This window comes from Hemitrygon akajei, chromosome 11 (assembly GCF_048418815.1).
Source record: "Hemitrygon akajei chromosome 11, sHemAka1.3, whole genome shotgun sequence".
Taxonomy (NCBI): domain Eukaryota; kingdom Metazoa; phylum Chordata; class Chondrichthyes; order Myliobatiformes; family Dasyatidae; genus Hemitrygon; species Hemitrygon akajei.
Genome location: NC_133134.1, coordinates 113873053 through 113889412, shown reverse-complemented (window position 1 = coordinate 113889412; position 16360 = coordinate 113873053). Strand labels below are relative to the sequence as shown.

At 38.1% G+C, this 16360-nt stretch overlaps 2 protein-coding genes across 3 annotated transcripts in view; one reads left to right on the top strand and one right to left on the bottom strand.

Moving 5' to 3' along the window:
* gcnt7 (glucosaminyl (N-acetyl) transferase family member 7) overlaps positions 1-8897 on the top strand; it is a 50936-nt gene extending 42039 nt beyond the window's left edge. For both annotated transcript variants that reach the window (XM_073061545.1, XM_073061544.1), the window contains exon 5: positions 8102-8897. The gene's annotated coding sequence lies outside the window, so the exon portion shown is untranslated. The remainder of the gene's footprint in view (positions 1-8101) is intronic.
* Positions 1-15383, bottom strand: part of rtf2 (replication termination factor 2) — a 54916-nt gene extending 39533 nt beyond the window's left edge. The window contains exons 1-4 of the mRNA XM_073061546.1: positions 15227-15383; positions 12134-12228; positions 9205-9298; positions 5082-5221 (exon numbers count right to left, since the gene is read on the bottom strand). Coding sequence (XP_072917647.1) covers positions 5082-5221; positions 9205-9298; positions 12134-12228; positions 15227-15295 — 398 coding nt within the window. The 5' untranslated portion in view covers positions 15296-15383. The remainder of the gene's footprint in view (positions 1-5081; positions 5222-9204; positions 9299-12133; positions 12229-15226) is intronic.
* Positions 15384-16360: the final 977 nt, after the last annotated feature.

Below are 16360 nucleotides of genomic sequence, written 5' to 3'. Positions count from 1 at the left end.
AAGGTGTCATGGCAACAACCTTTCCCCCAATGTCAACAACAGAAACTGGTCACTGACTTCAGGGCGGGGGTGGTGAACATGCTCCTGTTTACATCAGTGATGCTGAGGTCAGGAGGGTTGAGGGCTTCAAGTTCTTTGAAATAAATATCACCAATACCCTGTCCTGATCCAAGCACATAAACACATCACTCCCTATACTTGCTCAGGAGGCTAAAGAGACTGGGCATGTCCCAGCTATTACTTTTATCAATGCATCAGAAATGCAGGACGGCTTGGCATGGTAACTGCTCTGCTCAAGACCACAGGAAACTGCAGAGTTGTGGACACAATTTCATTACAACAGTGCACTGAAGTTGTACGGTACAAGGGAGAACAATAACAGAATGCCGAGTAAGGTGTTACAGTTGCAGAGAAAGTACAAACTGGTAATAAGATGCAAGGCCACGATAAGGTAGATTGTGAAGTTAAGAGTCCATGTCATCATACAAAGTAGCCTAGTAACAGTGGGTCAGAAACTGTCCATGGAGAGCCCTGCTGGCAGCCGATGGGGTAACATCTTTTTGAACTTGCTCCTACCTTATCTATCTTTTTGTTTCCTACCAATTTTTTGAAACCTTATTATAAATCTTAATATTGCTCTATTATGTCTTTGAGAAAGACTAAAGCCTCTGCAAAAGAAAGATGGTTCTCCAACCACTTTGGAATCAATTGGAGATTTCCTTAAAAAGCAAAGAACAGAACTCTGAGGAATTTCAACATTTTATTGTCAAGTTGGACACTATTCAACAAACTGTAATCGAACATGAAAAGCGAATTAAGGAGAATAAAGAGACTTTGTCGATATGGGAAGCAGACCTAGAAGACATGAGTAAGCTCTGCAAAAAATTATCATTATCTAATGAAAAATTAACAAAGATTACCAACCTGGAAAGCAGAAGCAGAAAGAACAATCTACGTATTCTGGGTCTTGAAGAATTGATTGAAGGTGCCCACCCCATGGAGTTCTTTGCAAGTTTTCTGAAGCAGCTATTCCATGATTTATTGCCGTTCATGCCTAAGTTGGACCACGCCCACCAACCACTGCCACTCCCCCCAAACCAAAGTCGGGAGAGCGACCTAGGTCGGTTATTTTATGTTTTCACAAATTTCATACTAAGGACCTTTTAATCCTTCATACCCATCGAGTAGGAATGATCGATTACAACGGGAAGGTGATCAGATTCGTGGAAGATTATACACCGGAGATAATGGCTGAATGTGCTAAGTAAAAAGAGGTCATGTCGCTGCTTTATAATAAAGGGTTTAAGCCCTCCCTTTGCTTCCCTGCACATCTTAGAATTGTTCTGAAAAATGGTGTGCAGAAATGGCTGGGATCTGTTGAACACACACAGAAGCTTTTGAAAGCAGAAGATCAATTGCGTTATATCACTTCCAAGAGCAATTATCTTTTTAATGTTGGATAGAATAAGGTTTTAATAAACTTATGTTTTGACCATTTATATATCTTGTTTTTTGATATTTGATATTTTGATATTAAGTTTTTTTCTGTTTTGTCTTGGTAGGAACATAATAACCTCAAATGATTGGAGTTTTGCCAGCAGGATTTCTTTAGGAGGGTTGTCTTTAGGGTTTAGCATGCTGACTGTTCTTTGGCTGGCTTTTTGGCTTTGGGAGAGGGAGGGGGATGGGGTCTCTTTTTTCTTTGGAAGCTGGGTTGGGCTAACATCAAATTTTCTGAGAGAACCTTATTTTATGGTTCATTCTCTGGTTCTAATAAGTTATGGTCAGATCTTTTATCTCTTCTGTTAATTAGAATTTATAATGGATCGAAATATTAATTTACTTAGTTTTAATGTGAAAGGGTTAAATCATCCTGTGAAACAGAATAAGATTTTTGCTTATATTAAAAAGTTAAGGGCCCCCATTATTTTTCTACAAGAAACGCATGTACGTAGTTGTGACAACGTACAACGTTGTGAAACGGCAAATTAAAGAAATTTGCAAAACCAATGGTGATATGACAACTGACCATTTTGAAATAAATGACACTTTTACAGAATTTTATTCTAAATTGTATAGGTCTGATTTTGTTAAAGATAATACTGCAATGAACAATATTTTAGACCAATTAAACATTCCTGGACTTTCGGTTGATAATCGAAAGCAGTTAGATCAACTTATTTCTCAGGAGGAAATCACTGAGGCTATACGTTCATTGCATTCTGAGAAATCTCCAGGACCTGACAGATTCTCTGGAGAATTTTATAAGGCTTTTTCTTCATTGCTTATACCTTATTTATGTTCTACCCTTACTGATTACTTCAAGGTGGGTAGGTTGCCACAGTCTTTTTATGAAGCTTCCATTTCGCTTATTCTTAAAGAGAATAAAAATCCCACTGAATGCTCTTCACGTAGACCAATCTCTTTACTCAATGTTGATGCTAAGATCCTATCTAAAGTTTTGGCCCGTAAACTTGAAAATATTATACCTTCTATAATATCTGATGATCAGACAGGATTTATCAAAAAATCGATATTCCCATTAATATATGGTGACTGTTAAATGTTGTGCATTCTCCATCCAAGGAAATATCGGAACGTGTGATTTCTCTGGATGCAGAGAAGGCTTTTGATTGAGTTGCATGGAATTATCTATTTAAAACCTTCGAAAAATTTAAATTTGGGCCCAATTTTATTCATTGGATTAAATTACTTATCTCCCTCTGCTCAGGTCCTTACTAATTTTCGGATTTCTAAACCAATTAAACTCCAACACAGAACCAGAGAAGTATGCCCGTTAAGCCCTTTGCTTTTTGATTTGGTATTAGAACCTTTAGCAATTGCCTTTAGAGAGTCTAAAGATGTCACCATTATCTTAAGGAAAGGTACTATTCATAAGGTCTCGCTTTATGCTGATGACCTATTGCTTTTTATATCTAATGTTACAACTTCTTTACCCTCTATGTTTCTTTTACTGACTAATTTTAGTCGGTTTTCAGGATATAAATTGAATTTATATAAGAGTGAATTGTTTCCTTTAAATAATTTGATACCAACCAATATTAACCTTCCTTTTAAAATTGTAAGAAAACAATTTACATATTTGGGTGTAACAATCACTAAGAATTATAAAGATATATACAAAGAAAATTTTCTAACCTTAATGAATTATGTGAAAAAGACACTTTCTAATTGGTCGCCTCTCTCGTTATCATTGATTAGTCGAATTAATTCTATTAAAATGAATATTTTACCTAAATTTATATACCTTTTTCAAGCTGTACCTGTTCTTATTTCCAAGTCTTTTTTTGATTCTTTAGATTTGATTCTTTCTTCCTATATATGGAAGAACAGGAAACCCCGATTAAATAAAGTCCACCTTCAAAAAATTAAAAAGAATGGAGGCCTTGCTCTACCCAATTTTAGGTTATATTATTGAGCAATTAACATATGAAATCTTACGTTCTTGTTATATTATATTAATCGTGAGGATTGTCCAATATGGGTCTTTCTGGAAGCTAACTCAGTTACGAAATTTTCTATTATTTCTCTTCTTGGATCCTCTCTTCCTTTATCTTTAAATAAATTAACTGACAGTTTGGTGATTAAACACACTTTGAGGATCTAGCTACAGTTTAGAAAACATTTTGGTTTATTGAGCTTTTCTCTTTCTAGTCCAATTTTTTCTAATTTTTTTAAACCATCTACGACCAATCTTTTTTTTAGAGAATGGGACAGATTAGGCATTAAACGATTTCAGGATCTGTTTCTTGGAGGGAAGCTTTCTTCTTTTGAGCAACTCTCAGTGAAATATAACCTATTAAATACCCACTTTTTTCGGTATTTACAGATTAGAGATTTTTAAAGATCTAAACTACATGTTTCCTACCAGCCCGGATAAGAACATAATAGATGTAATTTTTAATTTGAAACCTTTTGAAAATGGCTCAATATCTTATATTTATGGTCTGTTGTTGGGATTGAGAATGGCTCCTTTAGACATAATTAAAAAAGATTGGGAAAAGGATTTACAGTCTAATGAGACCAGGAGGGCTATTTTCAAAATGGTTAATTCTTCATCATTATGTGCTTGTCATTCCCTCCTACAATTTAAAGTGGTACACAGGGCTCATATATCTAAAGTCAAGCTCTCATTTCTTTGTAGATGTATCTCCTTATTGCGACAGATGTAATAATGGAGAGGCTTCATTAATTCATATGCTTTGGGTATATGAATTTCCAGCCTTGAAAAATATTGGCAATCATTGGAAATATTTTCAAACGCTATGGGGAGCCTTTCTGAACTATCTTAAAAATCTTTGAATTCTTGTTGTTATTAAAATATAGATCTGGGCAATTATTATAAAACACTATATGGTAAAGTAAAGCCTCACATCCGCGTCTAAATTTCTTGCTGCTTCACTAAAGCAGGCAATATTATCAAAGAGCATTTCCATCCAGACGTTCTCTTTTTACCCTCTCTCCCACTGGGTAAACGACAGAAAAGCCTGAAAGCACATATCACAAGGATCAAGGACAGCTTTCCATCCCACTGTTACAAAATTATTTTTATGATAAGATGGACTCTTGACCTCACAATGTAGTTTATCATGGCGATGCATCTTATTACTTGCCTGCACTTTCTCTGCTCTAGGGGTGTTAATCACCAACAAAGCATTATACAGATGTTGTTTTAATTTACAGGGGAAAAATATTTCCCCACTGCAGTACTGAAAAGATAGCCTGACAGAAATAGAAACTATCAGAAAGAAAAAATTACTAAATATGAAATGAGTATGTACAATAATTGATGAGGAGAAACAGCCATTTTTACATTGTGAAATGGTAGCTAAACAAAACAACAAAAGGTACAATATGCAAAAAAAAATCTCCTTGCCCCTCAAGAGTCATGTCAAGAGGGAGGTCGTACACAATTGAGAAGAGGCCGTGAAAGTTACAGCAGCAGATGATTATACTCAAAAAAGATCACTGCACTTCTGCTGTCAGCCAAATACAATTGTGTCTTGAAATACAAACAGACAATTTTAATGTCAAAGATAAATCAGATTCAAACAACTTACTTCTGTCGCCCATTCATTTCCAAACCAACCACAGGACAGATGAAAGCAGCACAGTGCAGGTCTTCAAACTTATCACCTTTTGTGTTGGCCTTGTCACCTTTCCAAGCTGGATTATTGGTCAGATTTAGCTCCTTGACATCCTGAGGATTATATAAAAAAACATGGAATATCCTGGTCTAATAACGCTTTCCTAATAAAGGGGTAGGTTGTGTCAACTTTTCTCTTCACAGATTGCTTATTCAAGGCATATTAAAATCCAAAATCTATCTCAAACAAGGAAATTTATATCATTAATTTGCATTTTTGCTCCAGGAATATTAGTCAGCCAAAGAAAAGAATATATTTGATTGTACAATTGTCTCTACTCAACATGTCTAAGTGAATGAAGGGGACTCCAAAATATAGTAATATCTGAAGCAGGGATTATGTTATAGACTCTTAGAATTTACTTCTGTAGTTTATTGGTCCTCTACTACCCGAGAAATAAATATACTTTCCTCTTACAACATCCAAGCAAGTTGAGCTATTATTTCTCAATCACCTTGGATCAGTTTTATAACCTACACAAGTGGCAATTCAAGTTGGCCTTAGTACCCTTTTTAAGCCCATTCAGCATTGCCAACACTTTGCCAATTAAACAGCCACGGTATCCAAACACACCTACGCGCAGACATCAGGATTTACTGAATGATGATGCCACAACTGTCTCTATATTGCATCATTCAACTCCATCTTTCTGGGAATTACCACTGAGATCCAATGTGTATGTTTAATTTTCTCTCTTGGGGACAGCACAGGGGTACAGCTGATTAAGACACCATCTCACAGCTTCAACCCTGAGCTTGATGCTGTCTGTCAGGAGTTTGCACATTATCCTTGTGACAGCATCACCTTCCTCTGAGAGTTCTAGTCTTCTACCACATCCCAAAGATGTATGGGTTGATAAGTTAGCTTACCACTGTAAACTTCACCCAGAATGTGAGTGGCCACGATTGAACAGCAGAGCAGGCTTGATGGCCTGAGCCTGCTCCTATGTTTTACAACTGAATCGCAGTGGGGGGTGTGGAGTGTAAAATTGGATTAGTGTAAAGGGTCAGCATGAACTGATGGGCCAAAAGGCTTATTTTCAAGTTGCATCACCAAGGGTCTTTGAGCATCTCTGATTCAGGATCAAAAATCACAGGTTTCCAAATCAGAATTTTTGGTCAACATTTATAGTGGATTCCAGTTAAATCGGATGAGTACATTTTACCCCAATTAAGCGGCTGCCTCAATTAGCCAAAGTTTCAAGGAAGTAGTCATAAAGGTCTATTAAAAAAAACTGTAACAAATTATATATTTAAATGAAATACTGAACAAATTGGAATACTACCAATAGTACTACAATTCTATAAAAATGTGTATTTGGCCTTAATAGAAATCAGAGGAATTTATCTAGTGTACACAATGAACAAAATCAGCTTGGACGCTAGTGCGGATAATGGACTGCCTTCACACAATGCTATCGACCATTGCATCCTCCAAATACACAAACACATGTGACTGATGGTATTGAAAAACCGATCACTCTAAGCACAGTATAGCATCACACGACTACACAAGTGTGCATGACTAACATTAGTTAGAACCTGTCTGGCAACCATTTCAGGGTGCTATGGTAGCGTAGTGATTAGCATGGCACTATTACAGCTCGGAGAGCTGCAGAGTTCAGAGTTCAATTCGTGGGTTGCTGAGGCGGAGCGGCTCGAAGGTCCTACTCCGCACTGTATCGCTAAATAAATGAAAGTCTTCTACCCCAATTAACTGGCATAGTATCCCAAATAAATGAAGGGAATCTCGATTATTTTTGATTAGTTTTTGTACTTTAAGAGTTGTCCCAAATAAGCAGCTGCCTCAATTAACCGATAGCCCAATTAACCAGAATCCAGTGTCAAATATGCATTAATTCAGTAGTTATTCCAATATATCACAGCTTCCACTGTTAACAAAATCTTAATCATAGTTCTTCCAAATGCAGAAGATTGTCAGGGAGATTTTAAAGGGTACATACTGCACCATGACCAAAATGCCTGCCAGATCACACCACGGAACTTGGATAGGATAGGCCTTGTGTATCAGTCTCAATTAACGTGAACAACAGGTTCCCAAGGCACAGATTCCAGTTTGCTGGCCTACCCCTGCACAATGCAGTCCTGTAGTCACAATCATAGTCCTTTACTTCAAGAGAATGCTAATATTTCCAACAAGCTCAAAGCTCTCAAAGCCCATCAAATGGTTTATCAAAAGCTGCACAAATACTTTAGCTACACCCAACAATTTATAGTATGAACACCAAGTCCATGTACCATTTTATCTTAAAATTTTACCCTTCAAGCGCTCCTAAGACTTGTTTGAAAATCCTGAATGGAAAAATAGCCCAAAATAGTCAGATATGCTCTCAATTAAGTCAGTTTTAAGAATGTTTATTCCTGAATTTGTGCAGAAAATTCCAAACCAGAGCCCCCAACCTTTCCCTTTACCTAAAATCACCAGGAACCTATGAAGATTGTAAAACTAACCATTATACCAAGAAATTATACGTACTATTTACCAAAAAAATTACTAGATCAAATTAACAAATGCTATTTGTGAGGATGTAAATGTCACTGCAGCATCAGTTACCCACGTAAACAAACTGCAATGTTAATGCCACTTTTCAATTGGAATTGTAGTTTCAGAGGCACATGTGAAACAAAATCCTCAGCAATTTTCTACTGAAATACTCGGAACATTGCTTTTGCCTATCCCCAGAGATCACCCCTCCTGAACAGCAAAGACTACTATCATGCAATTCTACTATGCTCAAAGTCAACCTTTGGGAAATCTAATAGAAAGGATAGTAACTAAAGAGGTTCTCAGTCAATCGAAGAATATGCCAGAGAGAAGGTTGCATTCGACTGATGATCAAGAAGGAAACAAGAAAGGTTTTGCTGTGTTGAAACACTGTCTGTAATATTAACACAGCTTTTCTCTCTCCACAGATACCACCTGACCTGAAATTCACATCCTCTACAACGCTTTTGTTTCTTCCAGCAGTCTCTCAATAATTGACAATTTATAAATAATGCATCACTGGTGCAACTCTAGCTTTACTGTATCATGGACATTGTTTTTGTCCTATCCACCTTCTTTTCCTTAGTTTCTCTTGCCTGGTTCCAGTAACGAGCACAATAAAGCAACCATAGAATTGGGAGAACCCTGTGTCTTGAATGGCTAGACGAGAAAACAGCACATGAGCAGAAGAGTGGCACATGGCTGGAATCAATGCCAGTTGGGCTAACAAGAACAGATGACAGCGAGGGCCAGAACTATATTCTGTTCCAAAATAATTGATTAAGAATCAAAAGTTTAATTTAAGCAGTTCTAACTAAAATTAACAGTTAAAATTTAAAATTGATTGAAAAATTCAGCACCAAATAGAGATTAAATTGTTAAATCTCACTAAAACTTTAAATTTGAGAGTTTTTGCCAATATTACAATAGCACAAATAATCAATGCAAATAGTTACATTTTCAAGTTCTTAGTAAAACAGATTAGTTAATGACTATGGCTATATCGCCCAAATACAATATCATACTGGATGAGATTGTTTCAAATATGACTCAAAGACCTATCAAATGGACTGTTACATCTTTGACAGAACCCACTGAGTCTCTACTGGTGTAATGCCATATTACTTCTAGACATTGGGAGCAATGTCACCATATGAAGCTATAAAATTTATTAAAATACTGCCGCTTTAGTTTGTACGAGCCCACAATGATTAAATATCTTACAAAATTACCTCAATGATCCTTTTCTTATTGATTATAGCAGCTGGAAACAGGACAAAAGGTTGACATTTATTGTCCATCAGTTGGTAATGGGTACCCTAATGAATCATTGCAGGCTTTGTGAACAGGTAGATTCAGAACTGCTAGACAGGCCGTTTTGGATTTTGGCATAGCAATAAAAAGAAAACAAAGAACTGAACATAAACAAAGATTTAAAATGACATTGGAAAACAAAAGATGCAGTCTTACCTGCAGAATGGGTTCCCAGCTGCACAGCCAACAACATTAATCTATTGATTTACAGACTCACCTTAAGGCTCTTAATGTGCTTTGCAGTCTCAATGATGCATTTGTCTGGAGATTTGTCCAACAAATATTCAATGAGAGCATCTTTGTTGTACAATCTGAAAGACAACAATCAGAAAGATTATAATCTTCAAATGCTAATAGATAAAGAAATGCGACGGGGAATTAAAGAGTAAATCAAGTTGAATAATAAAAACTAATCGCTGAAATAAAATCAATGAAACTCAAAATTGATTGCAACTTTAAAAGCTTTGAATACTGCCACATGAAAATGGTGACTATGTTTCCCTGCACAAAAATTTAGTATTCCATTTTCAATGTACTACTGAATAATCTGTCAGAAAAATTATTTATGGGTCCAGTTATCAATATTCTTGGACACAAATAGGGGCCTCAATCTATGTCAAAGTTTTCACCATCTACCTCTCAAAATTGCAACCCCGCAGCCCAACAACCCCCCTCAAGCACAAGTCAATCTTTTGAATATGGTTGCTCCGTATCAAAAGAAAACTAGTTCTCCAGCTTGGGTTAGTTAACTCTGCTCTCAAGAAAGACACTTTGCTGACCTCTGACTTTTTATACCAAGAGCCTTTGCAGGAAATGTGGACCAAACAGACTGCAAACAATGTGTTGGGCTTTGGAATTTGAAAGATCTGATCTACTCAAAAGAAAATGCACCTGTTCCTCAGCCATGTCACGCTCATTTGCAGAAATGTTACAGGAACTCCTTCCATTCATTTTTCAATATACAAATCAGCCCAATTTTACGCTTACAAAATATTAAAGATACTGGAACCTGTTGGAAATTAATTCGCGCTACATAAACCTCTTGCAGGGGGTAGGATATGTGAACCCACTAGAGAGTGGAAAAAAATCCAAGGGAACTACCAACCTGTCAGTCTAATACCAATAATAGGGAAAATTGTCCTAATTTATAATGATGAAATAAGAGAACACAATGAAAATAACAGAATTAAGTAGAGGCTTTTATAAAATGAAAATCATATTGAGTATTCTATTACTCTTTGACTATGTGACTAGTAGAAATAGTTAATTGGGAACAGATGAGTATGTTACATTTAGATTTTCACAAGCCTTTCTACAAGGACCCACACAGATACTGCAAGGGTATAGTCAATGGAACTGGGGGCAATGTCCAGTTGTTTACAATAAGGGGAGGACCAGACAGGCAGTCATATGGACTAGTGGGGTACAGCTGACTATATCAACAACTTGGCTAAGAGGAACAGAGAGCAAAGTGTCAAGTATGCTACTTTTTTTTAAGGCAAGAAGAAAAAGCTGAATAAACAGTGTGATTCATCAAGGCCCTGTACAATTACAAGATCTCTTGACTCCTTTCATAATAAAAGCTAATGTATCATTTGCCCCTCATCTGCTTACTGTACTTGCATATTAACCTTTAACAACTTGGATACAAGGACATGAATAAGAGCTGGTCTTACTGAACTTGAAATTTTGACAGAGCTCAACATACTGAATGCAAGAAACAAAATTATTCTGACTGAATCCACTTACAACAGAGACAAGGAAGAATTTCTTAAGCCAGGTGGTGGTGAACCTTCGCAATTCTCCAATCATTTGTTCAAATCAAAGATCAATGTTTTTAAATAAGAGGATCAACTGATATGGAGATTACACTGAGAAAAAGAAAAGTAAAAATATCAGCAATCATCTAAATGAATGGTGATTCAGGCTTAAAGGACAGATGATCCATCTCTACTCTGAAATCTGGTCTTGATGCTTTATGGATTCTTTTTATGTTTTAGGATAATCTAGGGCAGGGTAGCAAATACTTCTGAGTATTCATGTGCCAAAATTGGTGATAATCTACGAAAAAAATTCTCCTATGTGCCCCGTCGTAATGTTGAGCAGATATTATCATTGATTAATGAATTAACAATAATTATAACAAAGGATGAGTCCTGTTGCTTATTTACATATATTGTTTTACTATTAAAAAAGAATAACAGATGGATTGAAATAAGTGATGCATTTTAGGAAACCTGTTCAAAAATAGTAATCTTTTTAAACAATAGTATTATCGTACCTCATATATAACACAAGAAATGTGAATGTAAAATTACAAGCTTTAAGCATATTCATTTAAAAAAATTAAGGAAAGGAAAATAAACACACTTTACTCAGTGAGACTTTTGTTGCTGCACTAACGATAACAAACTTTATATCTTGCCTGCATTTGATTGTTTTGAGAGTTATGCAAGTAGCACTAATTTCATCAGCAAGACTACTCCAACTATCCAAATTGAGATGTGTACTAGGTCTGCAAAGATTTCAAAACGTATCATCCAAAGTAATGTGTTCTCACAACTATTCAGCTGGTGACAAGTTGGCCTGAAATGTTTCATGTGAATACATCTCACTGGTCTTGGGTTGTAAACAAAATAATCTGCTGCTTCGTTTTGCAGTAAAGATAATGAGTGGGTTTAAAGAATTGAGGGGCAGCACTGCATGCCACATGTCAACAAAACTTTTGTGCATGTCATCTTAGCATGCATGTTATAGGTTTCCCACCCCTGACTGGGGATTTTTCTTCTTTGGCAGGGGACGGATGTAACAGTCCTCAACTAGAAAATAAAGGGCTCTTTTGTTTTAATGTGGAACCAAAGATGTTAACAATGTGCTTGAGATATTAGTTTGTATACAGTATGTGTTGTACTGGCAGTACATGACAAGGTAATAATTTCTCCTGGACAGTAAAATACCATGACTGCCATTGTTGGCGGATTTCTTGCAAAAATGCAGTATACCTTCCCAAAATTATACATCAGAATAATAACCTCATTGAGCAAGAATGAGGTACACAAAAATACCAAGATTCCTTGCTCACAAACAGCATTTGGGGTTACAAGAAATGTCTAGAAAACATTCCAAACACCTGGTTTAGCTCCTACCTGCCAAGCTCACAGGCGACAATGGGTTTCCTCAATGGTGTCTGACTGATGGCACAGTAATTCCAGCGGGCAACCAATGAAGCATTCTTATCAGCCTGAGAAAAAAAAATTATGTTTAAAAATCCAGCATGCTACAACAACAGAATCCACTAACACACTACCGGTAGTTGCTATAAAGTAATGGAAACAATGCAGCCCATCTAGTATACTAAAGATCGTATCCTTTATGCAGTAGTGTTTCTCCTTCTATTTCCAAGTATTTACACAATTGCATTGTTTTGAAATGCAACTACATCAGCCTTCTGACCTACTTTCAGGCTGTAATGCATTGTCACACCAAGAAAACTCTCATCTGGATCCTTCACCGATTTGAAATCTATGCCTTCCAGTTAATGGCCCTCCAGTTGTAATCCATCCCCACCTGATTTATTCTATAATTGTTCCTCGTAATGCTATTATGTTTGCACTACACTTTTAGTAGTCTCCCAAAAGCTTTGACAGCTGTCTGGGATGTCCATGTTTTCCAATTCCTAACTATAGCACAAACCAGCTATTTAAAGGTTAATAATCAATGGAATTCTGCAAGAACATTTAAAACTTGTGATAAATTCCCTGCTACATTCTCATGTACAACCCCATAAAATTTCAGCTGGTCATTATCCTAAGATATGTCACAAATTCATGAGAATAGCTTGCTGAATAAGATGAAGAAAAATCCTTTGTAATATGCATATAAAAGGGCAAAACTGTTTCCGGTACGTGTACTTTGCCCACCTTCGGTCTAACCCATTGACAAAATTTATGAAGAAAGCACACCAGGGGTTCTACTTCATCAGGAGTTTGTGTTTTGGTATGTCTCTTGCCAATTTCTACAGATGCACGGTGGAGAGCATCTTGACTGGTTTCACCAGAGTCTGGTACAGAGGTTCTAACACAAAGGATCGCAAGAGGGTTTAGAGGGCTGTAGACTCAGCTAGTTCCATCACAAGCATAACCCTCCCTGCCAGAGGACATCTTCAAGTAGTGCCTCAAGAAGGCAGCATCCATTGTTAAAGGCCCTCACCTTCTGGGACATGCCCCTTCACGAGGAGGTACAGGTGATTGAAGACTCATCGTTTGAAGAAAAGCTTCTTCCCTTCTGTCATCAGATTTCTGAACAGTTCAAAAATCTATGAACACTATTCTCTTATCTGTTTTTTGGACTACTTATTTATTAAGTAATTCTTATATCCTGCATTGGTCTGCAGTCGCAGAACAACAAATTTCTTAACATTTGTAAGTGATAATAAAGCTGATTCTGATTCTCTTGATTAAACAAGAAGGTATTTCCAATGTCTGGGAAAAGTGGCTAGCAAAGATTTATTTAATTGTTTAGCAATGAGGGGTGAAGTAGGCCCTTCCAGCTATGGAGCCCCAGCAACAGGTATGCCAACCAGCTGGTGGGAGATTCAAAGACCATTTCAATCTCTGTTACAGTCGTTAGTATCTACCTGCTTCAAAAGGGCAACAATTATATCAGTGCCCAAGAAGAGCAGTGTAAGCTGCCTTAACAACCATCAGCCAGTAGTGCCCACATCTACAGTGATCAAATGCTTTGAGAGGATGGTCATGGCTAGAATCAACTCCTGCCTCAGCAGACCCTGACCCACTGCAATCTACCTTTCACAATAGGTCAACAGCAGACATGATCTCAATGGCTTTCTCAACGCGGCTTTGGTTCACCTGGACATTACAAATACCGGTACCTATATCAGGATGCTGTTCATTGACTATAGCTCAGTGCTTAACACCATCATTCGTACAGTTCTGATCAAAAAGCTCCAGAATATGTGTGTCTGTACCTCCCTCTCAAGTCAATTCAAGTTTTATTGTCATTTCGACCATAACTGCTGGTACAGTGCATGGTAAAAATGAGACAACGTTTTTCAGGACCATGGTTTACATGACACAGTACAAAAAACTAGACTGAACTGTAAAAAAAAACAGAGAAAGCTATACTAGACTACAGAACTACACTGGACTGCATAAAGTGCACAAAAACAGTGCAGGCATTACAATAAATAATAAACAGGACAGTAGGGCAAGGTGTCAGTCCAGGCTTTGGGTATTGAGGAGTCTGATAGCTTGGGGGAAGAAACTGTTAGATAGTCTAGTCGTAAGAGCCCAAATGCTTCGGAGCCTTTTCCCAGACGGCAGGAGGGAGAAGAGATTGTATGAGGGGTGCATGGGGTCCTTTATAATGCTGTTTCCTTTGCGGATGCAGCGTGTTGTGTAAATCCAGTCTGCACCTGGATCTTCAACTTCCCAACTGGAAGACCACAATCTGCACAGATTGGTAATAGTATTTCCACCTCATTGACAACCAACACTGGCACACTTAAGGGATGTGTGCTTAGCCTACTGCTCTACTCTCTATACCCATGATTGTATGGCTAAGCATACTCAAACACTATCTATAAATTTGCTGATGATACAAACATTGTCGGCAGAATCGCAGATGGTGCTGAGAGGATGTACAGGAGCCAGATATACCAGCTAGTTGAGTGGTGGCGCAAATAACAACCTTGCACTCGACATCAGTAAGGCCAAAGGGGCCGATTGTGGACTTCAGAAAGGCTAAGATAAGGGAACACAAGTCAATCCTCATTGAGGGAACAAAGCGGAGAGAGTAAGCAATTTCAAGTTCCTGGGTGTCAATATGTCTGAAGATCTAACCTGGTCCCAACATATCGATGCAGCTATAAAGAAGGCAAGACAGTAGGAGTTTGAGGAGATTTTGCTTATCACCTAAAAGACTTGAAAATGTCTACAAATGTCCTGTGGAGAGCATTCTGACTGGCGCGCAAAATCTGCCTTTTTCCAGTTTATTCTGTTTTCACGAAGCCAGCAAATTGCAGCCACCGTAGTCCCTCTCCTCAGTCTGAGGACTGACACCAAGCCCGGAGCTCCAGGTAACCCTGACAACTCGAGTCCCGCCGCTATGGCCTAACTCCGCACCAGCAGCCTCTACAAAAAGTCTTGTCTAGGGCGCCGGCTGAAACCACAGACGTGACTGGAGGGGGGAAGAGAGAGAGAACGCGAGTCGCTCCTCACCTGCTCCACTTTCTTGGGACCCTTCACTAATTCATGACGCTTGGGGATGGTTCCTCCGTCGCAACCCATCGCAGCTCCACAAGTCAATGTAGGCACGGATCCACGGAAACACAACAGGCCTCACGCAGGGTCTGCGTTCCCCTGATTGGGCAATCGCTATTCACGCCCCTCTTCGTCATCAGCCTCGCCCCGCCTCTTTCCGGACGCCACAAACCACGCCCCTCTCCTGGAACCGCCCCTGGTTCAAGCTTTTTAAACCCACAGAGCTTAACCTGCAGCGTCCTTTTAAATTAGAATAAAGCTCTTAGTAGGAATTGCATTGGTATTAAGCAACAACCCAGAAGGTTAAAATGTTAAATGGGGGAAAAGGATCTTTATTCTGTTTGCACCCCGTGACAAGTTGACGGCAGGGATCAGTGTTAGGGTCAAAATCTATAAATCTTCACCAAGCTATTTAACTGGGGAGACAGAATGCCGTGTTTGCGAGTGTGTTAATGATACAAAATTGGTGGGAATGTGATAGGAAGATGATATCAAGGGGATATAAAGATGTGCAAATCGAATTTGCAAGAGTAAGGTTGAAATCTGGAAAATAGTCGTGTTATGCAGGCGCATTACGCAGAAAAGTAAAGTATTTTAAAATGTTGAGAAATTGTGTAATGTTGACGTTCAAAGGATGGGCGTATAATTGTACTGAAGTCACTGAAAACTAACATGCAGATGAAGCAAGTAATAGGGAGGTCAAATTGACCGTTGTCCTTGATTAAATAAAGATTTGTAAATAAATGTAAACTTCTTAAAAACGGCGAACAGGAAGGCTTTACAATGCGTAGTCAGAACTGTCCAACGCATCACCGGCACCAGCCCCCTCCCCCCGGCCATCAAGGACATATATTCGGAAAAGTGCCTGAAAAAAAGACTGCAATATCGTGAAGGATCCCATCCACCTTACTCATGGACTGTTCTACTTCCATCAGCGTGGAGGCTACGTAGCATCCACGCCAGGACCACCAGACTCAAAAACATTCCCCACGCAGTAAAACAACACACTCCTCCCCATCCCAAACCACGACTACTTTATCATTTCTTAGAGTCACCTTGTGTACAGACACTCCTGTATCTAGCATCACTTTA